Genomic DNA, 27,792 nt, shown 5'->3' with positions numbered 1-27,792 from the left:
GGATATAATGGAACGTAATGCGCTTTCGTGACAGCGATTGATTGAAGTGAACGTTGTCTCTTGTCTGTGAATTTTGACAGATAAGTACACTACACGCGAATCATGCGATGCATTGTATCGCATGCATCATAAAATTATAAATTTGTTACTTGATTTTGTCAACTATAAATCATAATGGAGAAATAAGTCATACCTTTAGTTACATTTTAGGATAATGAAAGTTTGTTTATGTATTTACTTAAAGTATTAGTGAATCACCGAATATGACGGAAAATTCTTCGAAAAAGTAAGTAGTTATATATAATACTTTTGAATAGAATAAATTTTACTTCCCTAAAAGTATATTTAAATTTACCTGACCGCTAGAAGTAGTAAGCTACAAATGCTTGAACGGGTTCGTTGTTTCTATTTATGTATGTTGTATGATGGTTGTTAAATTCGTCTAAATATTTTTTATTATTTTTCAATTATATATTTAGTAACATGTCAAAAATGATATCAAATAAAATAAATCTATAATAATTGGAAATGTAAGAAATGTCAATTGTTGATTTAAAATAAATGCATAGAGAAAAGAAATGAATAACAAAAATAGACTATAATATTACATATTTTTTTTGAAATGACAAGCTCTGAATTTATTCTGTACTTTGAAATTTAGTAGTAATTCTCTTTAGTGTCTATTTAAAAAAAAAGAACTATGTAAATAGATAAAAATATATAAGGTCATTGTGTGTTTACATGACACTATTTTTTTATTTTTAATATACTGAAGGCATCGATTAAACAAAATTATATTTAACTGTTACTGAACACTAATTACTTTTTTTTTTAAATTTATAATGATGTCAGAAGTTAATTAATTTTAGATTCAAAGGCCATGTTGTTAATATTAAATAAATACAACATTAAAAGATTCCTGAGCATGTGTAACATGTTGAATTCAAATTCTGTGTGAATCATTGTGTAAAAGGATATGCCTGAATATTTAAAATAAAACAATTGTATTAGCAATATTTATAGCTTGTTTTAATATAATAAAATCAATATATTATTTGCATACATAAAACCAGCTTATTTGACATTCATAACATTAATGTCATTTAAAATTGATCAAACATAAATTAGATCATTGAAATTTGTCGTAAGCTCAGGAAATAATAAAAAACTTAAAATGACTAATGTGTCTATTTATTTCTTAAAATGCAGTTGTCTTTTTATTTGTGTTTAATTTCCTGTTATTATCTTTTGTTTTTACTTTTCATGATTGAGTTTGTTTTGTTGTTTTGTTTCACAGTATTATATAAAATTTTGAGTCAAGCAAACAGTATTACTATTTTATTATTAAAGTCTTTTTGAATATGGAAAATTTATTAATACATTTAGAGTATGAAGAAATTTGTATTGAAATAATTGACTATAATTTTTTTATAGTTTAAATGTTGAATTTATATCTGAAAAATACTACTATTCTATGTAAAGGATATCTATAATGTTTTCAATCACTTTTTAATTATCACTTGCCACATATTAGAATGTTTTTTAATGAATTCTCGAATTGGTCTTACAAAAACTTTCTGTTTAGTAAATACATGTTAACAATGACAAAATAATTGTTTCAAATGAAATTAGAAAAAAATAAATTTGTATTAGATATAATATTGTGTGTGGGTGTGAGAACAAACAAGAGTTATTTATCTTTTAATGATAGTTACATCCGCACAATGGACAGCATTTGATAAGGAATTAATTTTTTTATAAATGCTTTTACTTCTATTAGTAATTGATACTTTAATATTATGAATGTGGTAATAGTTTGAGTTTTCATGTTTCAATAGAAATGATTGTTAATTCAGATATTTTTAGAAAATTGATATATTTTGCTTAAAGGGATATCTGTCTATTTATATTATTTTTAGAGACACAGCTTAATTACTTTTTTTTAAATATGAGTTTAATACTTTTCCATATTTCACAGTAGAGGAAAAGTTGCTTATGAGTCTTTTCTTCTTATAAAACATTGACATGAAATAATCTTGTCTTATATTGCAATAGAATAGTATCTATGATTGTTCTATAATTTATTATTCATTGATGACCTTATAAAGTTAATTAGGATAGTAAATTGTCTATGCCACCCACATTGACTTATAAGCCTTCATAAATAAACAAGTCTGCAGACCATATTTTGCTGTGATATGAGCTATTCTAGGAATGGATTAAACCAATAATTGGTTATAAAAGTAGAATTCTTGATTCCGATGTTAACATCGATAGTCAATAACCTTTTCAATTTAGGATATGACCTTTTGCATTCAGAAAGTCCATTATATTACAGCAAAAATGTTATATGGTAAAGTTTAAAAAAACTTGCAAAAAAGGATATACCTTTAATATAAACTGACCCACTTATGTGATACTTTCTCTGCTTCAACAGAAACCAGTTCCTACTATAAAAGTATACAGTTTATAGTTAGGTTCGAAATTCCCTTTATTGAATGAATGAAACGAAAGGTTTCGTTTCGATTCCATTCGGTTTGCGGTCAGTCAACTGGAGCCTGCGAATTTTTGCTTTATAATTAATGCAGTACGATGTATACTTATTACAGGGCAATGGGTACAATAAAAAATACATAGCGTTTTATTTATGGAATGTGACCGCAAAATTCCCGCGCGCGGGAACCAAGCGTGTCGGCCATTGTTTTGATTTTTTCGAACGCATCTTGATCAAGATGACTAAACTCAAAGCTTTTGTGGAATACATCGCGATACCAAGTTATGAATGTACAAACACTATTTCATCTAAAAAAAAAACAACCATGTTTTTATTTTTAAATAAAAAAAAAATATAAATATTAATAAAAACTCTTTTATATCAAGAGCTCCGTACATCTTTTCATTTGCTGCTCGTTTAATTAGTTAATTGGAAAAGTTGACTGAGATATATACGTGATATTTGCAGGATACTGATTTTAATACCTACCAGATATTTATTTTTCGGTGTATGATGGTTTTTAACAAAATAAATTACACATAATAATCGCTTAGTTTTGAATTAGAGATTATAGGTTGTTTTTGTATTTAGGAACTAGCTTGAGTTCCAAATTTTTAATGAAAACGTAACAAGGAAGCTTCTTATCGATTACGTTGGAAATGCGGAGCCTTTTTGGTGTGCCTATTGATTGTTAACATGTAGAAGGCATTGAATGCAGTGAGTCAATGCGGATGCCGGACTATTAGGAGCCGTAACCCACTTGCGGCCATTGTTCCAGTGGTATAACATCTACGTTTGATTTGATACTGATTGATTGACCGTGAAACACTATTTGATTATGAATATTGTTAATTTCAATGAATTATTATATTAAATTTATTACACAAATGACATTGATAGTTCCGATTATCTATTCGATACTATTCCGATTACATATCTATTTCGATGCATTTTAATTCTTATTATTTATATGCTGTTCAAAATCGAAAGATCGAAAATATCAACCTGTCGTATCATTTGCACAAGTGTCTCGTAGATATTTGGAGCTTATTCCACCACGTCGTTTAACTGGAGGTTGATGGATACATGCGGCAAGAATATGGAAATATGATTTTTAGTCTCATCGTTTAATATCCACACATTCCATTTTTTGGGCCACTTATCCTCTGGCTTTTTTGAAAATGTAGAAAATATGGAGAAGGCTATGACGTGGATACTCTAAATATACAAATATTTAAATACATTTATCTTTTAAGGTTATAGCAAGCTCTAAGTGTTTTATTTAGGAGAAAACAAAAAATAATTTCCAATGTACGTTTTTCTTCCAGCTACGATATTATATTCGATATTACGAACGAATTCAGACACCTTTAACCTGTGTTTAATCTGTGATTGCAAATAGTATTTTACGTTGTTGTTTTTCATTTATAGATTTGTCAATAAGTTACTTAAATCTTTATTTAAAACAAAAACCAGTTAATATATTCAATACATACAGTATTCGTATTCGCCATTGACAAAGTTGGCCGTGCGATTCGTTGCAAAACGCGTGGGCTCTGCATCTCGAGCTAGATCGTGCGCTGTTCCCAGATTCTGGGTCGTCGATCTGGGCTGACCCGTCCCGTGTCGGAGTACTGCTCTCTTTCCGTCTATAGAAACAATTAGCTGTTGATAAAATTTATCGTCTTTGAATTTCTTTTTGCTCTTGTTTCATTGTTTATAGGACATGAGCAAACTTTGAAGATTTTTGAAAAACTTCGCTTGATTAAAACATGTATTTGTCACTTATATTTACCCAGTGGTGATCTTGTATATTAAATATTAACAAGGCTTGTGGGTCATCAGAGCTGTAATATAATTGATTAATGATAAATGTATGTAAAAAAACACATATTTGTCTAATTTTTGTTATGGTCGCCATTTAAAACATATTGCGATCTTTTATGTTACTAAACTTAAGCCTCAATAAATTTGAAACAATCTCCTCAAAATGAGAATAAATCTGATCTTAAAGTCTTGCAATATATTTTCGAGGGTACGTTTGTTACGTTTGTTAACTTTCTATGGACTTCTGCTGAAAAGTGGATTAACGTTTCTTCAATAAATATAGCATCACGTTTTGATGAGAAAGTGGCACAGTCAATATTGCTCTGACCTCTTTTGTTTAAATATGTTGGATTAGGAATCGTTACAAACTGAACACACCAACAGGTATAGCTTTAAGAGTTTTAGGTTCAACGCTCTGTAGATTGCTCGCAAAAATATCACTAGCGGAAACAGATGCGTCAACATTTCATCGGCTTTTCTTGACAAGTGTAAAGATATATTACGTTCCCCTGCGGTCCTTTCTCACGACCTAATTATTTATCTTCAATGCAGGATGTTACTAGCACGATGTTTCATTTTATCTTACATTGTTATTGATTTCAATTTTAATATTTCATAAATGTTATGAAAACGCTTGTAGTTAATAAATGAGTTAATATGAAACATATGTATGGGTGGGTAACTAAGTACGTGCTTTCTCGTGGTTCAGGTAATATTGATGTCATGAGAAGTTCACATATTTGTAGCATTGTATTCGACTTGTATCAATGTTGGTTGTATTTAGAGGTAGGTTATACGAGCTAGAATTACGGATTTTTTCCATACATCCCCATTTTTTTCTTGACCATCAATAGAAAATGTAAATTGAATATCGTTGGTTCCGCGTAATAAATAGTTGTTAAATATGTTTTAACATTTTCAGTGTACAAGAGGAATTTGTAGCTCGTAATTTTTTTATTTCGGAAAATCTGGTATTTTTACAAAAGCTATAATATAAAGTCTCGTTTAAATATTTGCTTTGGGAAACCAACATAAGTTGCGCCGCGTGTTTATTCACTCGTATTCATGCTCATCTAATAATTCCTCGTATTGTAGACTAGGTCAACCTAGTGTCAATACAACGGAGTACAAGCGTGCCAATAAAAAGGTCATCGTGTCGATGTATCGCATAGGATCAGTCGTATTTATAGATGGACCAACACGCCGTTTTATTTATCTGGAGCCGCCCACCCGTCTCCCGGCACGCTCGCGTGACACAGGCGGCGGTATAAACAACGGGCACATTTTGATTTATGTAACCGTTTTGACATTTTTTGGAAAAGTGGCAACCTCAAAAGGTGTGCGTGATTATATTTGACTACTTAATGTTATATTAAATATCAAATTCAATCAAAATTTTAGTCTACAACTATTAAATACATTTAAATATGAAACATATTCTTAATGTTTATCCTCTAGACTATAAATTATGTAAAGTTTTCCTTACTATGTATATACCTAACAATATCAATAGGACAGGATGATTATAAATATAACATAAGTTCGAAGCACTAGAGAAATAAAAACGACATAAACTTCGTTAGATGTTACTACACTTGAATGTTACTTTTGAGTAAAGTTTTTTAAAATCAATTCCAATCGATATGTCTGATCGTCGTTCCCTCCTTAGCCAGGTCTAGTTCTAACGTATTTTGACTCCATCGAGTTGAGGAAATACTCAAAGCATTAATCACATTAAGAATTCTTTTGCATATTTCCAAATCTGTCAACATTGAACGGGATGGAATCATGGAAACAAAGTGCAGTGTAGTGTGAGCCGGCGCAAGGGACGTTCGCTTAGTCGCGCACGCTTCAACCGGTTATTATGACTTGGAAAGGATACCAGAGTTTATTTTGGGATTTAACTTTTGTTAATCGCTTTTAAATGTTTGCAGCGGACGTGCCATTACGTAAATATACTTACGTTTAAACTATTCTTCGTAAAAATTGCGCGTCATATTCGCCGTCGAGAGTTTTAGAATATTGGCCTTTGATTTTAGATTGTGGTCGGACATCGACTTTATCGAACGAACAGTATTAACTTCGTGCAGAATGAAGTCATGAAGTGTTTACTTAGTAAACGGGTTCGGAGCTGTATTTGTATGTGTTTAGAGTGCTCTGATTAGACTATCATGCTTCATAGAATAATGTTTATTACTTTTTTTGCGAAATAATTTCACGTGATTTTGTGCCTGTGACGATTGTGTTTTAATAGTTTTCTATATAACTGTTTTGATGAAGAAATGTTGTCTACAAATATGAGTGATTGAGGAGTGAAAAGATGCATTAGTCGTGAAGATGCCGATGCCTCATGGACGAGGAGGGTAGGCTCGTGTTTTGGAAGGGTGGCATGTGGGAAGGGGGTGCCCCGACCCTCAGTTGTAATACCTGTAAGAAGAGACGCTCTGAAAGAATGGACGCCAACGAACGCCCTCAGGGGTAAGCATCGCAATTATCGTTTTCCTCTAAACTAAATGAAGCGCGAATTAAATGATAGAATTTACTTTGAGGGATATGCGATCTAGACTTTGTGACAAGTCGCTGTAAGACTTGTATTATTCGTGTTTTGTTTTCTATAAATATTATCTATACATGTAATAAAATTGGAGTGTCTGTTTGTAATATTGAAATAGCCCTTTTTTATTCAATGCATATTTATGTATACACAGTACATATACCAAAATAATTTTTTTTACAATTTTTGTCTGTCGCTCTGTCTGTCTGACCGTTTGTTCCGGCTAATCTCTGGAATGGCTGGACCGATTTTGAAAGGACTTTCACTGCCACATAACTGATATAATAAGGAGTAACTTACTAACAATATTTTTTTTGTTAAATTCAAACGTGTACAATTTTGCGGGCACAGCTAGTTTCGAATAAAGTTTTCGGACTTATTTACTCTGGTTTTGGTTCGTCTAGTACTTGTATTGGTATACAATTTGTTTTAATATTATGTTCGTGTATATGTGATAACTTTTATTTGGAAGAGTTAGCGTATGTGTTTTTACTCATGTATGTATTTCAATGAATCAACAATTTGTTTGTGTATTAATAAATTGATTTTTACATCATGTTATATCACAGATAGAATCGAAAATGTGTATAGCCCTATTAGAAGTGTAATATACATATTACTAAAATATAAATTAGTCCTCGCTCGATTATATTATGTTGACCTTTACATATATTTATTTGTTCGAATATAATTATTATCACATCTCTTGTTATAAGTCAAACAAAATCAAAACACGTTTAGTTTTTTAAAATGTGTTGGTATAAATCCAAAATAATTCAAAGTTTTCTATTGTGCAACTTTTAAATTTTCGATCGAGTCACAGGATACAGCTAGTGAAAGAATAAGTAGTTAGTTTGAAAGTTGACACCCGATCGAGATCAGTAAATTCAATATCGTATCAAGATACAGAAGTACAATGGAACAAAAGAATTGCTATTATATTATTGTCTCGTTATAATATTGAATGACGAGATAAACCACGTTTGAGAAACATACATAAATATATTCATGCATTAAGATGTACGAAATTGAATGAGTTGTTTCATATTCTACGGGTTGTTTTTAAATCTGATCGAGGCGAATTTATGATTATTAAGTTGTTACTATTGGTAATTGGAAATTTATAATTTTTATTGCTTGGTTCGAATGTTACTAGCGTCTGCAGTGGAAACAGTTACTTTTTCTTTTCGTTTCTTTTTTCTTCTACTGATGTAATGTTACAAACTGTTGCTCAGTTTTTCTCATTCTCGTTTTTATAAAGAAATCGAATCTAAGTACTTTACAATACAGGCGAAATTCGGCTAGCTCTGTATATCTATTATATCCTTTTGATTGGCAGCACGTTGACGACCAGAAGTCATTTACACCTCTTAGTGTCATTGTTTATGGCTAGTTAACGCGTAAAACTTTTGGTCTGAGCTTGAACTCGTGTCCGATCACGCTTGTGTGCCGACCAATCTAATTATGAGAGTAGGGAATAGGGTGCATCTGTGTTTGCGCATACACTCGAGCTCTGTAATGTTTCCGTCGTTGTCTATGACCCGTTACGAATGGTCACCATTTGCCTATTATAGTTCAAAATGAAAAATATATCGTGACAGAGATTTTAATCGAATTATTTCGTTGATGAATTAAGGTACCATTTTGGCAGATAGATCTTGAAATAATTGTACAAAGTGTAACAAGATGGCACGTACTGAATAATTTGTTTGGATACATAATTAATGCTCCTATATTTGAACAAAATGTTAAGTACGATGACATTATGAATATAAGCGTGAAATGTCAAAATGTGATATGCAAGATTTAATATAATAATTATAAAATTGATAGGATACACGTATCAAAATGGCGTGTAGTCGGATCTGAATATTACACGAGTGAGATACGAAGTGGATTCTAATGGAATCGTACAGCAGTATCCAATGCTGATTAGTTTATCACATGGTGTCGTATTCCAATCGTAATATTTAAACAGCTGTGACTCGTCGCTTGCTTTTAATTGATGACTTAATAATACATTATCTCAAACTTATTTGTATTCGAATGCTTATAAGGTTGGTAATTAGTTATAGTTTGTAAAATTTTCTATGAATAAGTATATGTACAGGATAGTACAAGATTACTTGTATGGCATATATCGAATACATATATGTAAACATATATGTTAACACGACTAATCTATATTAATATTATAACTGCGATAGTGATGCTGTTTCTGTATGTCTGTCTGTTAAGATTTCATAACTAAGTTACTGAATCGGTTTTGATGAATTTTGGTACTACGCTAGCTGGATGGATATAGGGTTTTTGACCCTTTGAGGTGGTAATGTCGAGGGTGTAAAAAAATTCTTGAAATATTTTTGTTACAAGTCGAATTCGAAGCAGGCGAAGGCGAAAGTGACTTTTAAATTAAACAGATATTAAGTAAGTGAAAATAATAAAATCAGCTAGTTAGTAATCGTTTTTGATGATTCGTTACCGACGCATATTGGATGAAGGGACTATTAGATAAAACCACACATTCTGTAGGACAAATAATTTTTCAAATAATTTAGATAATTATTTTGAATTAAACGAAAAGAAGCAATAACAAATCCATGCTGCCTCTGTTAGCTATCTCAATCGAGAGTTTTCGTACAGGAAATTGTTGGGATTCATTATGATGAACATAATGAAGCTGTTTACGAAAAATTTGCTTGATGGTAATCAAGAGCAAATATGTACTATGGATCGATATCTAGTCCTGGTCTGTAATGTGTATTTATCAGATTATAGTCCAGGACTTGGATGTCGCTTGCGGCCTTGTTCGTTTAACAGATTGGTCATCGGGCATTTGTTACAAAAGTCCTTTCTTTCGTTCGAGGTTGCTTCATACAAAATTTGATAAATTCCGCTTTTAATTTGGCCGTGAAATAGCAGCATTTTCAGACCAGAGATAGTTTCGTATAATGTTAGTATAGATTGTATACAAATTTATAACTTAATTAGGTAAAAATATATTAATTAGTTACTCAATTAGGTAAATTATATTATTCATAGCACGATAAATATCTAAACGCTTTTTTATTGACCGTCAGTTTGAACTCCACATCAACGTATTACGTCAGTAGATTGCATTTTATTTGATTTAATAGATATTGTGCTTACTCATATTGTGTTTGTATTTACGTAATCTACAGACATTCTTTTATAGATAATAATATTGTTGATTTATGACTGATCGCTCAAAAATTGAATTAAAAATGTGGTCTGAAAGAATAATAGTTATGTACGCATCGTGATTATGCTTTTAAGGTCAAAAGTTAAAATTATAATCTTTATTTGATGATCTTGCGGTGGTTTTTTAATAACTTAGTTTAGTGGACGGTCAATAGAATTGTCCTGTTTGTAAATGGTTATCATAATATAGGAGATGCCGAAAGAAAATTGAACCTTTCCTTAGAAATTCAATGCGTTATCAGCCATGGGAACTAATAACCCATAATGTTATTAACTAGCTGAAAAACTATGTTTAACTAAGTTTAACTGGCACACTCAACGTTGATACTACCTTCAAAACACAAGAATACTTACTCGGTTAATACCAAAGGACATACATAATTCGTACTGCAGTTTGTACCTAGTTTTGACTATTAATCGAGAGGGGTAGTTACAGTTTCAGAGGCTTAACATAGATTCCACAATTGTCATTGAAGTTGTAAAATGTTTTTTATGCTTTGTGTTTATCGTTAGTCTGTTTATTTATATTATAATAAAACTACAACAAATCGCATTCCTTTCCCGGGCCCAGATGTCCGAGCAGCCAACACGTGTTGCCGCGACATCACTACTAGTTATTTTTTAACGACTAATGAGAAGCTCCCACAGCGCTTTCGGAATTTTCAACCATTTCATTCTACACTAACGGCCCGATCCGACTTCGGTCGGTTGACTTAAAGTTTTAAAAGAACAGAAATATAAAAAAATATAAAAAACTAGAGACCCTCCCGGTTTGGCACGGGTGCAATGCTAATACAAAATATACTATAAAGTGTAATTTGCGTTTTGTTATTCCATGTCAGATGCGTTTTTGTTATACCACCTTTTATACTGACATCACGGAAACTATGTCCGTCTCCGGTTGTAAGCTAACTCTCCACCGATTTTCAGCCAAATCGGTTCATCCATTCTTAAGTTATAAGAAGTGTAACTAACACTACATTTTTTTCTATAAAATCAATATTAATCAATGACAATGATCAGACATGATAGGTAATGTCATTTTTATCAGGATAATGTGTTAAAGTATCTATCATTGGATCTCTTTTGTACTTTATTTTATCTTTTATTGAGGATTAACTACATTCACATATAATTAATAATAAAAAGCTTATAGTCATGTCTCTCCTGTATCCTCAAACCACCATAATTTGATAGTTTCATAAAAATCGTTTGAATCATATCAGAGGATATCAAACAGACAATATTTTCTTCCCATAGTATTAGTTTAAAATATTTTAAAGTTCGTTTCTCGTCATCGTCGACGTGTCTGCCTCGGCGTTAAGAATCTCAGAATAATTCTCCTTTTGTTTCATACTTTGTCTTTTATAGATATTCAGAGACGTTTATTTCTTGAAATATTTGGAATATTTCAACATTTCAAGCACTTAATTAGAACTGTCTTGGTTTCGTGCTTTACGGCGATTCTTGGTATTAAACACTCGATGTCTTCAAAATTAGTATCGTTTTATAACCTTACGTTATAAATAGTTGGGAGGCTACGTTATAAATCTCAGCTTGGTCTTTGCTTAGTGGAGTTTCGTGCATCGTCTGGGTAAATACAACCTACTCATCAAGTATTCAACCGACAAATAGCGAGTGAGCCAGTGTAATTACAGGCACAAGGGATGCAACATCTTGGTTAGCATAGTTCGCATTGCATTGGTCGTGAATGGAATGATTAATAGTTCTTATACTCTTGATCTCTACGGGCGGTAGAGACCATTTACCATCAAGTGACTCACAAGGCCGTCTGCCTTCATATATTAAAAAATATAAGTACACAAACATTGTTCATTTCTTCTGTATTTATTATTGAGGTATGGTGATTTAGTATTTATCGTAAAATTCGAAATGTATTGTGGCATAGATCTGAATCCGAATACAATTAGACTGAAAAAAGTTTAAAATAAGTAGTATTTCCAAATACACATTTAATGTTGTTTTAAAACTTAGAAACTTTTACTCCCACAAACTTGATATTTAGCAGGTAGGTTTCTTGCAGGTGTAGATATGCACTAGGAAATGATTTTACGAAACGCCACCACCCTAAACTAACGGGGTAAAAAGTTTGTGTTTTATAAATGTGGCGCGGGTAAAGCCGCAGGTTCAGCTAGCAACTACAAAAATCTATGTCTAAGAATTACACATATTACGTTTGGCTTTTGTAGCGTGTAATGATATTCTGTATTAATTATGCTTACGGATGAGGATTTGATTATTGACGTACATATTTTTAAATGATCGGACTCCCAAACATTCCAATAAATGAACGGCGTACACGCAGGTGAAGTCAAAGTAAAGTAACTGTCGATGACCTCATAAAAAGTCTCGTTTTGGAGCTAATATGAAATTAGCTCACTAAAATTCTATAATTAGATTCACTTTAAGCTCCAGCGAGGAACGGGACTTGAGATGCTATATTTAATGAAAGAGAGATTAAACAAATACGCAAATATGTTGTTTCTTATCTTTTATATTGAATTACTTAACACTTTTATTGCCTTCAATTGTATTATACCTACAATAATTAACTTAACATGAATATTATAATTGTATTCCAATTCAGACTTACTTTTAATACCAATACTTTAAACTGTAGGCCCTTGTAGTCGTAATAATTCGGAATTTAAAACTAGAATTATAGAATAAAGCATGTATATATGTTCAGTTGGTATTATTTGGGTAAAATATACATAATGTATTTCCTATTTATTATGTCCGTAACATCTATAGATTGAGTTGTCTGTACCACCAAATATGATAGACAATGGGGTGAACATGGAATCAGGGGTTAACTTGCATGATAAACGTTCATTGACCCTGAATTTCGTAACCGATGCTTTTATAGGGCGCCTTGTTTACGTGTTTATACATTCATACATACGGTATGTGATATAGTAGGTCATTGAACTTTCAGGAAATTAAGTTGTAAAATTCGTATTGTTACCTTTTTTGTAATAATTATGAAATAATAAAAATATCAACAATGCTTGCGTATTACAAATAAAACAATAAAGTAACGAATTATTTATAATGCTTAAATGCTGTGCATGTTTATTTTAATGGAATTGAACAGCGGCGTTAAATATATAAGTTGGTGCACGCGGCTCTGCTCGCGTTTTGGTATAGGTATAAAAATGTAATTTCTTGGATCTCAAGCTTGTTTTGTACCGAATTTCATCAAATTCAATGGTTAAGTGATTTGACCGTGAATTCATGATATGATATTAATAACGAAAAGCCTAAAAGACAGCCAACTACTAACAGGCGCATAGTCTTTATGTTTGATAAGAAATGTATATGATTCATTTAAATATACCTATAAGCTTTGAACTATCCTTGGTGGTAGGCCGTCTGGGTAGGTACCACCCACACATCAGTTATACTACCTTCAAATAACAGTACTCAGCATTGTTGAGTTCCGGTTTGAAGGGTGAGTGAGCCAGTGTAACTACAGGCACAAAGGACATAACATCTTAGTTCCCAAGGTTGGTGGCACATTAACGATGTAAGGAATAGTTAAAATTTCTTAAAGCGTCATTGTCTATGGGTGATGGTGACCACTTAACATCAGGTGGCCCATATGCTCGTCCGCCAACTTATACCATAAAAAAAAAACTAGCCGTGACTCACGGTGACATCTACGGTTAATTAGGATTTTCTTACAGCTTATGTAGATAGATAAGCAAATAGGTTGGTTGTGATAATTTTCCAAACATAGGCACCGTAAAAATAAACCATGGTTTTTTGACGAACTTCCGAAAAGCCTTACTACCAACTTACCAAGTAACGAGCTGTGGGTACGCTACTATCAGTATTTTCGCTCTTAAATTTGGACTGTGAAATTTATACAGCCCATAAATTCTCTCAATATCGGGATATCTTAACGAGAACCTTTCGATTTATGAGATTCGTTCAACTATACTTCCAATACATTTTATTGAAATCGAGAAATTTGTTGGAGATTAACTGTGCCGTAGACTACCATCGTCTAGTAGTTAGCTATTTTTATCTCACTGTGAAGGTTATAAAACACTGCAATTACAGACAAAAAAACTGAATATCTTGTGTCAAGGGCGACAGCATTCATCAAGATCTTGAAAGCGAGCGTTGACAAGATTATCTTCTAAATCCACTTCAGACTATTTCAAACAATATCATTATTAAACTGCCAAGTAATGTAAATAATTCGTTTTGTTGATAGTACCCTATTCTTAAATGCCCTTTGCAAAAAACTGTATATAAAATGTCGTACTCTCTGACGTCACACATGGACTTGTTGATCCTGAAAATGCACGGCTTGCACAATGAGTTGTCGAGCTGATTTCCGTTAGATTCATGATCGTATAACACATACTAGATCGCTCGCTTTTCCACTTTAAAGAAAACTTTGACTAAAATGTTTTTAAAATATAGAAAAAGCTTACCCATTCAATAGTAAATCAAATCTTACGGTCACCACCGTCTGAATACAGTGGACGTCAATGTGCCCCTAAGTTTGGAAATAAAGATTATGTATCTCGTGTATCAACGTGTTAGCTTCCAAGGTTGTCTGCGTGTTGGCGATGTAAGGAATATAGGTGGTGACTTAGCAGCGGCCGTTTTCTTCGTCCTTCTACCTATATCGTATAAAAAATCTACCTTCATACTGGCTCATACGAGGAGTGGTTTAGTGTGATTTGGACATATAGTAGAAAATAGTTATTAAAGTAGTAAGAAAACAACAATACTATATATATATCTATTTTTACTTAAAAGTTTCATTTTTTTAATGTTTCCAAGTAATAAATATCAGTTTCTCACCTTCGATAGTGAAAATGTCTGTTTCAAACAAAAATAGACATCGGGCATAAATTATTTCGTGGAACTTGGCAGCCTGCCGTTTTGTGCGTGAAGTCTTCCAATCAAGACTACGGTGTCATTGTATTCGAAGCGCTGTAGTTGTATAATGTCTTTCAATGCATTACTTTGTTTGTTGAACGAACCTTAACCAAAATTTAGGCGCCAGCTATAAGCGAAACCTTTATTCCAGGGATAAAAAAATACATATGCATTTATAAGAACTTTATTAAATACAAGGAGTTGCATATTTCACAGACATTTTTAACAAACTTTTTTTTTTTTTTATAAATTCAAATCGTTTTGACGAAATACTTTGGTATAGAAGGCATATTATTCAATACAAGATTATACAGACGATAAAAAAAGCTTGGAAAAAATACTGGTTGACTTGCAGGCAGATTATATTACATACATATATAATTGTTCAATATATACAAACATATATATATAACTAACATGACTGTATTTTTAAATGCTGAAAAAGAGTAACTACTGAGTTTCTTACCAGTTCTTTTCGGTAGAATCTACTTTTCGAACTGGTGGTAGCTTCACTTAATATGATTGTTAAATTACTATTCAAAAGTGCTTGTAATTGCCTACTTGAATCAAGTATATTTAAATTTTGATTTTTGATTACTAGATATTACTAAAGTGCTTGGTTTTAGGCTCAGATTCCAACGCAGGACTGATTATGATTAATAGTTGCAAATACCTACCTGTTTGGAAATCTGGTGTATTTGAAAAGAGCAATGATGCGAGTTTAAAACATCCTTGTCTATATATATAGAAATACCGGTTAAATATCTCCTACATAAATAAAAGTTGACTGTTAAATAGGGAAAAAAAGCTGTCAAAAGCAACCCCTTGTTCGCGATCATCGTCTTTATAAAGAAAATGATATTTAGAATATAAAACCCATTTTTTAAAGTATAACTTCCCTTTGTTTCAGCGAGCTAAAGAAACTATCAGAGGAGAGTCTGACGCGGCAGCCTGAAGAGGTCTTTGACATAATCTGCAAACTTGGAGAAGGATCATATGGCAGCGTTTATAAGGTACCCTTATTTGGTTTGCTTTTGATAGCTGTAAAATGTATCCTCTAAGCAATCGCATATTTAATAGATTAACATAATTATTAATTAAAGGTGTTCTTAACGTCGATTTTCCTGATTAGGAATTTAATAGGAGAAAATCTGTAACAAATAGCCTATTTACTATTAATCATGTTTTCAAAACGGCAAGTCAAATATTCGATTTATTTATTATTAATAATAGATATTACAAGCCTACATTATATTAATAAACATCGGCTCCAAGCTCTGGGTAAATTACACAATTAGGTCAGATACATTAAATATTCAATTCATCGCGGTTTTAATTAACTGCCTTATAAAGCAACATTGGATTTGCATATTATTAACCCCCACTTACTTTCGAAGAAATCGTTGAACCGTTATAAGTGTGTGCACTTTACTTATTATGGGGGCCCGGGCATTGTATTATTTTATGAAAAGAAATTTACAAGTACGACATTTTATTTCAAATAAAATGATATAAAGCAGCATGTATACGTTCCATTGCTGCTCCAATGATGTCCTGTTCCATTGAGGAGAATGGGCTTATTTGCGACGCTGATCCATTGCGGTTCCTGATCGACAGCATTTGATGAATCATACACACTAATTAGGCATATTAAACCTCAGCGGTGCTTGACCGGCTTTGGATCTATAGAGGATTAATAGATGGGATCGTTAATTTTATCGGCATATCATAATACTCAAACATAATTTATATTATTAGTGAACAAACATGAACTTAATCCAAAAAATATTCCTTCCAATCAACTTTTGAGTACTAGGTGTTATTCATGGTATATTTGGATAAAAAAATACTATAGCAACAAATAATGTGTGTAAAGTAAATACGAATGGTAAATACGTACAATATATTTCAAATCAACGATGATGAGTTATTTAAAAGTTAAGAAATGTTACGTAAAATTTCAAGGTATTAAAATGTTATAATAATGCTCCCCTTTCAGGCGCTACACAAAGAGAGCGGGCAGGTGCTGGCCATCAAGCAGGTGCCCGTCGACACGGACCTGCAGGAGATCATCAAGGAGATCTCGATCATGCAGCAGTGCGACAGCCCCTACGTCGTCAAATACTATGGCAGTTACTTCAAGAACACGGACTTGTGGGTGAGAATTAGCTACATAAAGCTCGTATTTTTGACGTGACAACGTCTTATAAATTGGTCTGCCGGGTGACACTTCAAGAAACTGCGTTACGTTCCGCTCACGTTATGCGCTCACAATGAGAGTGAGAGGCACGCGTCCCTTCCACTCGGGCATGGTTAGCCCGCCTAAGAGCGAGAGAGACAGACATATTTTACCACTCAAAGTCGTTGTCACGTAAAACTTTCGCCCCTATACCGACTTTACAGGCAACCAATTTTTTTTTACGACAATTGTATATAATTTCTGTTCACTTATTTTAAGTTAGTAAAAGTAAAGAGCAATAGGTAAGGTTGCAGAGGTAAAAGACAGAATATATTGAAAATGATTGATCGACTTAATAATATAATACAGATACATTTGACGACACTTAATTTTTGCCAAATTTTCGTAAATTATCTTGGATTCACCAGATTCATCAAATCTTATAATTTTCCATCTTCAAAATGCTATTGTTACAAACCTTTTCTTTAAAATATCTTTCGTATTATAGAACTAAGTTTTGCGTTAAATTTCCTGTGTCAATAACTTTGTAACACAAGCATAAAATGTCGACTTTTATTCTTTTGCAGATAGTAATGGAATATTGCGGCGCGGGTTCCGTGTCCGACATAATGCGGCTGCGGAAGAAGACGCTCTCCGAAGACGAGATAGCGACCATCCTGTGCGACACGCTCAAGGGCCTGGAGTACTTGCACCGGAGACGGAAGATCCACAGGGACATCAAGGCGGGGAACATATTGCTCAATACCGAAGGTCACGCTAAATTGGCTGATTTCGGAGTCGCTGGACAGTTGACGGTGAGTTGCGTGACAATATCTAGCATGTATGTAGTATTTATTGACTACCACAACAACTAATTAAATATATGTCGGTGACCTAATCGATTTCGATCGTGGACCTTTCTCATATGAGGTCAGCTTACTTTTCAAGACATAATTACAGAGTATAAAACAAAGTCGCTTACCGCTATCTGTCCCTATGTATGCTTAGATCTTTCAAATTACGCAACAGAGTTAATGCAAATATTAGATAATGCTCTTATATGTAAATCCATACAAGAGCATTATCTATTCTTTGATTTTCACCAGTCGATGGAACAAATAACAGTACTCAGTATTGTTGTGTTCGGGTTTGAAGGGTGAGTGAGCCAGTGTAACTACAGGCACAAGTGACATAAAAACTCAGTTCCCAAGGTTGGTGGCACATTGACGATGAAAGGAATAGTTAATATTTTTTACAGCGTCATTCTCTATGGGTGATGGTGACCACTTACCATCAGGTGGCCCATATGCTCGTCCGACAACCTATACCATAAAAAAAGCTGCTACTGGAATTGACTGAAAAAGAGTTTAGGCGCAGAAACAAGAGTTCTGACCAGATATGGAAGTGTAAGAACACTCACAATTTGCAAAAATGAAATATACTACAGATTAATGGTATAATTTGCCAATTTGCTGGTCATCGTATTATTCCAGCACTACATAATATTCTACTTATCGTTTTCAGGACACGATGGCAAAACGGAATACAGTTATTGGCACGCCATTCTGGATGGCGCCGGAAGTGATCCAAGAGATCGGCTACGACTGCGTCGCGGACATCTGGTCGCTCGGCATCACGGCCCTGGAGATGGCGGAAGGCAAGCCGCCCTACGGAGACATACACCCGATGAGGGCGATATTTATGATCCCCACTAAACCTCCGCCGTCCTTTAGGTGAGTTCTTATCCAAAGGTGAATTTATAGTATAACTGGACTCAAGTGATATCTTTCTATAGTAGTTTTGTAACTAGATAGCTCCTTACCAATTTATATATTGGTAGCTTTAAATAAAATTTACCGTGTAAAATTAAGTGCTTGTAGGAATTTTTCTCGAATAAAGTCCAACTTTGATTGTTATGTACTGAGTTGACGCTCAGTTCATATATAATGTGAAATAAATAGTTTAAAAACTTTACATGTATTTTAATAACACTAAGATTGTCATTTTTCACTAAGAGAGATAATATGTAAGACTCAATATTTTTATAAATGGCCCCCTTATTTTTGGTGGGCCACAGTTAGTTTAAACAATTGAAGAAGCTGATAACAACATAAGACTTTAATTTAAGTATGTGGTTAGTGTACACTACACTAAAAATGAAAGTCACTTACTTGTATAATGTCTATATTACAAGTCCACATAAAAGTCAGAAGGCACACATAGTTTTATAGTACATTAATACGCAAGCACAAGAATTAGGAACACAAGCACAGATAGGAAAGCAGATGAAATTATAAAGATGAGAAGAAAATCAGTATGAAATTATGAGAGCAGTCTTAAGCGTATAGGAATAAAGTCTAAGGTTGCTTAGCAAAGTTATTAGCGAGCGCGAGCGGGTCAAGAACAAAGGATTGTCCGACCGGCGCGTGCGGCTCGCGAGCGGTGCTTAAGACGTTGCTTCTTGGGCCGCTAAGAATGTGGACAAAATAGTCCCACATGTATATAATTTGGATTGCTTTATTAGGCCAATAATAGAAAGGCCAATAATAGAATGGAGACGGAAATCTCAACTGGTGTTTGAGAAGTAAACTATAAGAATCTTAGGCATCTTAATTTATATCGAGGGCGCCAACTCCTCGACTAGCCGGTAGTAGTGACGGTCGCGTGATGTTTCAGGGAGCCGGACCAGTGGTCGCCCGAGTTCATCGACTTCGTCAGCCAGTGCCTCATCAAGAATCCCGAGGAGCGAGCCACGGCTGAGTTTCTGTTGGCACACGAGTTTATAGGTGCGCACGTTTTATTGTTTATAATAAATATAAATAAATTATATTCGCTTCCAAATGCTCATATTCTGCAAAAAGTCACCCAATAAAATGATGATATATATTTTTTGACAACTACATTCACTACAGATACTTTTGACTTCTCAATAATTAGAAAGCTCGATGTTATACTTTTTGGTAGTTAAAGCATTTTAGATGTTGTATTATTTATTGCCATTAAAATCTTTTTTATTTACAAATTTGTAGTCAGAAATTGTTGTTGTACAAAAGAACCGCATCCACCGTGGAAGTGTGCAGAAAGACTAGATTCTAAAAAGTATAAGTAAAAGTTTACTTTAAGTTTACTTGGTGGTAGGGCTTTGTGCAAGCCCGTCTGGGTAGGTACCACCCATTCATCAGTTATTCTACCGCCAAATAACAGTACTCAGTACTGTTGTGTTCCGGTCTGAAGGGTGAGCGAGCCAGTGTAACTACAGGCACAAGGGACATAACATCTTAGTTCCCAAGGTTGGTGGCACATTGACGATGTAAGGAATAGTTAATATTTCTTACAGCGTCATTGTCTATGGGTGATGGTGACCACTTACCATCAGGTGGCCCATATGCTCGTCCGCCAACCTATACAATAATAAAAAAAAAAAACAGAGCACGACATTGCTGCCACAGCGTCGCTCAGGCAGCGCGTGTGTGTGTGAGTTGAGGTGTGTGTGTGTGTGTGTGCGCAGGCAACGCGAAGCAGGCCAGCATCCTGAGCAGCATGATCGCGGAGGCGCGCGAGATCCGCGAGACGCAGGCCTTCCGCGCCGCCACGCAGGCGCCCGCCAAGCCCGCAGCGCCCGTACGTACCCCCCACCCCCCACACTACTCCCGCCACCCAATGCGCACTAGTAACTCAGTCCTAAAGAGTTACAGTCGTTACAGATCTATTCAGTCACGAATACGTGCACCTCCCCGTTAAGGCTCGCGCAAACTATAGCCGCGGCGGGCCTCAACGCATCGCATTGCAAAATTGCGCCAAAGCATATGGCAGACGCGTCGGACCGCACCGCAACCCAATATCTTATAATCAGTCAGGTTTTGGCAATCTAAGAAGATGGATAGTTCTTATTGATGATTCGGTTTCCGTTTGGTAATTCACGAACACTCATTCAGCCGTCTACTCGTTGCGTCTGCTAACGCACACTGAGTCGGGCCGCATTGCAACGCATAACATCGCCGCAAAAATACGCCTGGCTAGTCGCGGCCAGCCTGAGGTGTGCGATAGCCCATACAAAATGCATGAAACTGATTCAGGAGAATTTTTGTTATGCGTTGCGGCCCGCCTAGGTGTGCGCCTATCTTTAAGTTACTACGGGCTTGCATTAGCATAAGCGACAAGCACACATACGAGATGACATAGTATACGTGTGACAACTCAGAGTAAAGACAGCAAAAAAATACAAATATCATTTTTTTTTTAAATACAAATTATCTATTGAGTCATCTTAGTGAGTGAATAAGATTATACCAATATATTAGTGCTCTGTTTGAGGATCTGTTAATATAATAATTACTACTACTATTCTATCAGGGTGGAGACGACTACAGCGAGGCTACGATGAAGGCTCGCTCGTCCAGAGAAGCCACCCTAGTGCCCAGAGACGCGTCGCTGGAACTGGCCGCTGACCTGGGCACTATGGTCATCAACGACCACGACCTTGCAACCATGAAACGTGAGTGAGGGGAGAGAAATAAATAACTCTAAATTATTTAAAAGAAACGAAAGTATGGTTTTCTCTTTCTAATTTGCATAATTAAAAAAGAGTCCACATATATATTACAGTCAAAGTCAAAACAATATTACAAAAAGATTAGTATAGTATTGTATGTTTTACGTATACAAATACTAGGTGAGTTATTATACAAATTATTTTTTTTCATTTTCAGGCCACGATACAGACCCCATGGATACAAACAGGCCGAAGTACAGACCGCTGTTCTTGGAGCATTTTGAAAAGAAGGAGGTCAATCACCTCGGCATGGCCGCCACCAACGGCACCCTCACCGGACCTCTCAGGCTGTCGGACGAAGAGAGGTACGCCGCACACGAGTAATGTAAAAGACATGTGGTAAAATACTTTAATAATTTCGATACAGTTAATAATTAATCGATGCCCCGATCGATTTTTTGACACTGCTAGAATAGGCTATTTAACTGATTTTTAAAATCCATTTTATATAATTTTGTAGAAGTTAAGGAATTCAGTAAAAGTTGTATTTTTTATTTCTAGTACATATTTGCCGAAAAATATCGTATTAAAAATTCCATATTTAAATAGTGCTTAAAAACGCTATTTGGACAATATGGCGCTGCAATGGGGTCGGTGACGTCACTATCCTGTATTTTAGTATGTGGTACATATAGTAGAAAAGCAAAGTTTACAAGAAAGTGACTTCATCATAAGCCCGGCCAATCAGGAGCGTTTTGTGTCACGTGACAAACGTTTGAAAAAATGCACTTTTGTTTATGGATTTTTGAATGAATTAAGTATTATTTTCAACTTTCTTTAGTAAATAACCATTTTTAAGCTCATAATATGCACTGATTACAATAATTCACAATTTATTTTTCGCATTGTCAAATAGCCTATTTGACAATGTAGAACTGGTAATTCCGACTCCGTACGTCCCATTAAGTCGACAGGGCACTAATCCTCTCCGCTCCAACCGGAGTCTAGTCTGGCACGAGATCAAAAATGTTATCGACTATTCGAGGAAGGGGAGACTATAAATTGCCAAGCTTGAAATTTTGGGGTTACGAAAGATATCTCAGAAACACCGAGAGACCCAATTAGTTTTTGGGTTTCTCGGTCAAGAAACGGGCTCGACCCGGAGTGTCAGGCTAGGGTGGGTGACTGAATGTGGAGACGTTGGTAATGGTTGTGGCGAGGCTGGCTAAGGCTAGGCGTGTGTGCAGGGCGGCGCCGGCGGAGGGCGCGCCGCTGCAGCGCGCGCTGCTGGACGACGGGAACTTCGAATTCGTAAGTCAACTGCACGTCGTCACTCTGCTCGCGCTGCGGCCCCGTAAGTCGCGCCCCCCCACCCCCACACACACACACACCCACACACACCCACACATATATTTATCATTCACTATGGATTACACATTCACATTAATTTCGTTTTAATTAATTAATATTTTTTGTAATCATATATTTTTATGTTGACCGTACTATTTCACACTTTTATATATTTGTTTTTTTTTAATAACTAATACTACTAAAATGTCTCCATACGCACTAACATCGACACTTGTATTCAATTATTTTTAGTTCCTTTTTTCTTTAGTGTTTATCTGTTTTATATAAATCTCGAAATTATTTAAATGCTGCTTACGGGGCTCCATGGTAGAATTAAGTGGTCAACTAGGCGCCGTCTAGGAGATAGATTATGATTGCCGTTGCACCCGGCACTATATAACTTGCTGATCACATGATTCGTTATCAATCGATCCATCATTTAATGCGCTACAAAAAAAAAATTAAATCGAAAATTAAAAGGTTACGCTAACTTAATTGGTGTGGTATTCAGAAGAAGTAAAGATAAGAACAACAACAACAGCCTGTAAATGCTGGGCTATAAAGGCCTCCTCTCCCTTTAAGGAGAAGGTTTTGGAACATATTCCACCACGCCGTTCCAATGCGGATTGGTGGAATACACATGTGGCAGAATTTCTGTGAAATTTGTCATATGCAGGTTTCCTCACGACGTTTTTCTTCACCGCCGAGCACGAGATGAATTCTAAAGACAAATTAAGCACATGAATCAGCGGTGCTTGCCTGGGTTTGAACCTGCAATCATCGGTTAAGATGTACGCTTTCTAACCACTGGGCCATTTCGACTCAGTAAAGATAAAAATAATAATAATAAATATGAGACAACATCACATACATTACTCTGATCCCAATGTAAGTAGCTGAAGCACTTGTGTTATGGATATCAGAAGTAACGACGGGTACCACAAACACCCAGACCCAAGACAACATAGAAAACTAATGGTAATCTACATCGACTCGGCCGGGAATCGGACCCGGGACCTCAGAGTGGCGTACCCATGAAAACCGGTGTACACACCACTCGACCATGGAGGTCGTCATAAACAAGCCTCAAATAATCGAGCATATTGAAACTGAGTGCGAGTGTGCGCAGCTGTCGTTCCTGTCGGAGGGCGAGCTGGAGGCGTGCATGGCGCGCCTGGACGCCGAGATGGAGGCGGAGATCGAGCGCCTGCACCAGCGCTACGAGCGCAAGCGCCGCCCCATCCTCGACGCCATCTCGCTCAAGCGCAAGCGACAGCAGAACTTCTAGCCGCCACGCTGTGACGAAGGTATGGCCGCCCCACTGTGAGCCCGCTCGGGGGCGCAGACCTCTACTAAACTCGCTCTCTTGGTTCTAGGGCTTCCGGCGACTTCGGCCCTGCTCGCGAGTGGCGACTCTCGAGAATCTTCTTATTTAACATGATTGAAAAAGTTCACAAATTAGCGCTACCTACCAAATGTAATGAATCCCGGATCGGCCTGTGATTGTGATTTATTGAAATTTTAAAGATATGTTTTTAGTTTGTACCGGTATCGGTGACGATGGGCCCTGTAGATTTTGATCCATTTGAACCGGTTTGAATAGGAACGCATCAAATGAGTATTTTCTTTTGAAGAAATAATAATTTAGTAGAACGTTATCAGAAAAAAAATTGTTCATATAGATTAAATTGTTTCTCGTTTCATACAGAGGACTACATAACGACACAAAATCAAAGTATGCTTGTTTCGAGTGCGTCATTTTTTAAGCTTAAGTTTTACGTCAAGCTTTACGTAGCTTACTAAAGAGCTGGGCGATATATTTTCTGCAAACTGTGATTTTTAAAACGTCTTTACACCTCATTAACGCTATTGTGATCTGTAGATACGTACGATGATGCATTTCGATAACAATTATTTCTTAATTTAATCGAAAAATAGTTTCATGAAGAAATGGCCGGTTTTCGGTTAAGTTTCAAACAAGACTTTAATGATTGGCCTAAGATTTATAAAATTTCATTTGGAACTTTTAGATTTAGTCAAATAATAGCAACCCGGTGCTTTGAGGGAGTGGAGGTGCCAAATCGCTCATGCAACCGCTAAAACTTGTTCCTAATCTCATTCATCACTCATTCGTGTCACGGCTTAAGCATTTAATTGAAATATTTCGGCCAAATTTTCAATGTTCTCTTTAGACTTAACGCATTTGTGTGCGTGACGCGTCGAACTCGTTACAAATGTTGGGGAACTGTTCTCCTGTAGATATAGGTTAGATTAAGCTGTTATCTTAGCTTAGAGTAGACTTTGAATTCGTACGTAAGTATGCCGAAACATATCCGCGTAGTGCGCGCCTGCGTCGCCCGCTAGAGGGCGTCGAACGGTCCGAAACTGAACGTTTCGTATTAGACAGCACAAATACTTCATATTTTTTATAATAGATAAAGTAAAGTCGTTATATGTACACAAGCGTTTATCTGTGAATATTATACCTGATATATATACATATTAGAAAAGTCCCTCTAGCGGGCACTTAGAGTATTTTCTTTGTGTGACAAAACCCTTTATAAGAATATACGTATACTAATTTTGTATAGATATAGTATATTGTAATTAATTCATGACAATATTATGTATGTAGATATATATTTTTGAGGATTCAGTTATTGTCCGAGGGCGGAGTCTTTGTTTTGTATTCGGTATCGTTGTCGTTTAGTTAATTTAGTTCCTCGTTTGGATCTCAGGCGTGTCATCTCAATTGTATTATACGTGTAATTCTATCTTAGATATACTGTCTTGTACATTGTAGTGGGTTGTGAGATTCGACAGATATATTTCCAAATTTATATGCAAAGGCGACTGCGAACTTTGCGTTAGTTTAACAGTTTGACAAATGCTATATTTTAATAATTAGATTTGTAAAAATGTTCTTGTAGAGAAAGTTTTAATGATGAATAGGGTGACCGCCCCGCGGAACGGGAACGCGCCGTTAGAGGGACGTTGATTGTTTGAAATGTTTACACTTTTGTGATAAATTTGATGTTTATCAAGCTCTTACCCCTTCTACGACCCCGAACCCCTCCTCCCGCCTGTACAGATCGTATTTTGCTAAATGAATGATCTTCGATTAAATATTGAGAAGTTACAAATTTTTAGAAGTGCCATTAAGTGTAATATAATAGTATTTTCGTACATTCGAGCAATAGATTTAAAATTTAGAGTCTTTTATCTATGGAGCGATGGGAAGATGATTAATGTGTTCGTCGTGCCATTTGCGATTGAAATTTTCATTTGAAATTTTTCGCTTATGTATATTGTAAGTTTGAAAATTGTTTCGACCTGATTTTTTGGCGAAATATTTATTGTGAAAGGCGATACTGGTCAGCAGAATATGGGTGTATTCGATGAATTTATTAATGTATTTGGTTTTTATTCGATCTCTTAAGTGGTGCTATTTTTGTTACTACATTCGACATTTTTTTTTCTAATTTATATTTTGTATCTGTTAACTTCAATGAGTTGTTGCCATGAAATTGAAATATTTATATGTTAAATTAAATTTTCATTTAATATATAGGCATTTTTATTGTTGTCATTAATGGCTTTTTTCATTATAAAAGGATACTTTGAAATTTTTGCCATATTTTGCTGACCATGAGTCTAAAATTGGCCTACACATACATTAGATAAACATTTTCTCTAAAAATTGTACAGGGTAACAATTGTAATACGTGTGTAATTTTGCTAAAAGCGCATTTCGCTTTTATTTGCTCTTGAAGCGATCGAACTAATGCTGTTGAAGGCAATGGAATGGGAACATGGTTTGATAATAAATAATTTTAAAGGTTCGAGATTTTGAACCTTATCGAGATATATAATAAGGGTTATCGGTAAAGGATTGAGCTGTACGGATTTTAGTAAAGCGTCCAATAGAGAGAAAATTAAATGACTTTTGATTTCATCAAGTTTATTTGTAAGTTTGTAAATATACAAGAATCCGTACAGGCCGCGCGTGGCGACGTTGCAGCGTTCATTTGTATTCAAAGATGTTACGAACTTTTAATTAAATTTTTTTTATCAATTTTAATAGTTACGAAAGATTTTGTCGACAGGATGCCTAATTCGTGGAACTAATGATACGTGTATCGAAATAAATACATATAGTTAAATACGTTTACCCAGAATAGCAATAAGTGAAGATGTTGTGAAAATATTATTAATTACTCTGGTTTCGCGTACGATATTTGTCGAGGATTGTTCGACATTATTGAGAAGATTAGTCTTCCGAGTGCGAAATCAAAGTGCTTAATATAATACTTTAATTCAATGATGAACGGGTGACGTCGCCCGCACCGCCCGCCGCTTATCATGTGTCGTAGACGAGAAGTGCACTTTTGTAATTCAGTAGCCTGTTGAAGTGTTGATAGCTGTACGCATTATATTTTTGGACGGATGACTCACAGATTAAAAAGGATAAATTATAAACAAGTTATTTTATTAACCTTTATTTTTAGTGTAATTTAAGTCTTATATAAAAAAAAAACATTGCTCGACTAGTCGTATCAGTTATGCAAAATATAATATCATGATATAAATAAAAAGTCTAATAATAAAATCGTTTAGGAGGTTTTTTACTGTTTTGTTACCAATTACCACTTCACTTGCGTCAGTCGACGTTGGTCCGTATTTGCGAATCGTGACATAAAAATCACTTATATACAGTTATATAATCTCAATCAAATAATGGCATAAAAATA

The 27,792-nt window shown here is 34.9% G+C and overlaps 1 protein-coding gene across 4 annotated transcripts; it reads left to right on the top strand.

Moving 5' to 3' along the window:
- Positions 1–56: 56 nt before the first annotated feature.
- On the top strand, positions 57–27,542 carry LOC124538710 (serine/threonine-protein kinase 3). 4 transcript variants are annotated; one of them, XM_047116066.1, is made up of 12 exons: positions 57–286; positions 15,931–16,033; positions 17,020–17,178; positions 17,787–18,014; positions 18,724–18,932; positions 19,876–19,985; positions 20,708–20,820; positions 21,553–21,694; positions 21,909–22,056; positions 22,939–23,045; positions 24,171–24,348; positions 24,418–27,542. In XM_047116066.1, the coding sequence occupies exons 1-11, from the start codon at positions 264–266 to the stop codon at positions 24,341–24,343; spliced, it is 1,515 nt and encodes a 504-aa protein (XP_046972022.1). In that variant the 5' UTR covers positions 57–263; the 3' UTR covers positions 24,344–24,348; positions 24,418–27,542. The 4 variants fall into 4 exon arrangements, with proteins under 4 accessions (XP_046972022.1, XP_046971937.1, XP_046971859.1 ...); XM_047115981.1 differs by lacking the exon at positions 57–286 and adding an exon at positions 6,510–6,799 and having other exon boundaries at positions 22,939–23,002; XM_047115903.1 differs by lacking the exon at positions 57–286 and adding an exon at positions 6,510–6,799.
- The last annotated feature ends 250 nt before the right edge of the window (positions 27,543–27,792 follow it).

This window comes from Vanessa cardui, chromosome 1 (genome assembly GCF_905220365.1).
Source record: "Vanessa cardui chromosome 1, ilVanCard2.1, whole genome shotgun sequence".
Taxonomy (NCBI): domain Eukaryota; kingdom Metazoa; phylum Arthropoda; class Insecta; order Lepidoptera; family Nymphalidae; genus Vanessa; species Vanessa cardui.
Note: the sequence above shows the minus strand (reverse complement) of the source record. Positions and strands in the feature narration are given on the sequence as shown.

What these genes read in the sequence shown, in the direction of transcription:
- LOC124538710 (XM_047115903.1), top strand. Translation starts at nt 6,672, where the DNA reads ATGGACGAGGAGGGTAGGCTCGTGTTTTGGAAGGGTGGCATGTGGGAA. An exon ending in AAACCTCCGCCGTCCTTTAG is followed by an intron (nt 18,933 to 19,875) that starts GTGAGTTCTTAT and finishes GTGATGTTTCAG; the next exon opens with GGAGCCGGACCAGTGGTCGC. An exon ending in TCTGCTCGCGCTGCGGCCCC is followed by an intron (nt 23,046 to 24,170) that starts GTAAGTCGCGCC and finishes GAGTGTGCGCAG; the next exon opens with CTGTCGTTCCTGTCGGAGGG.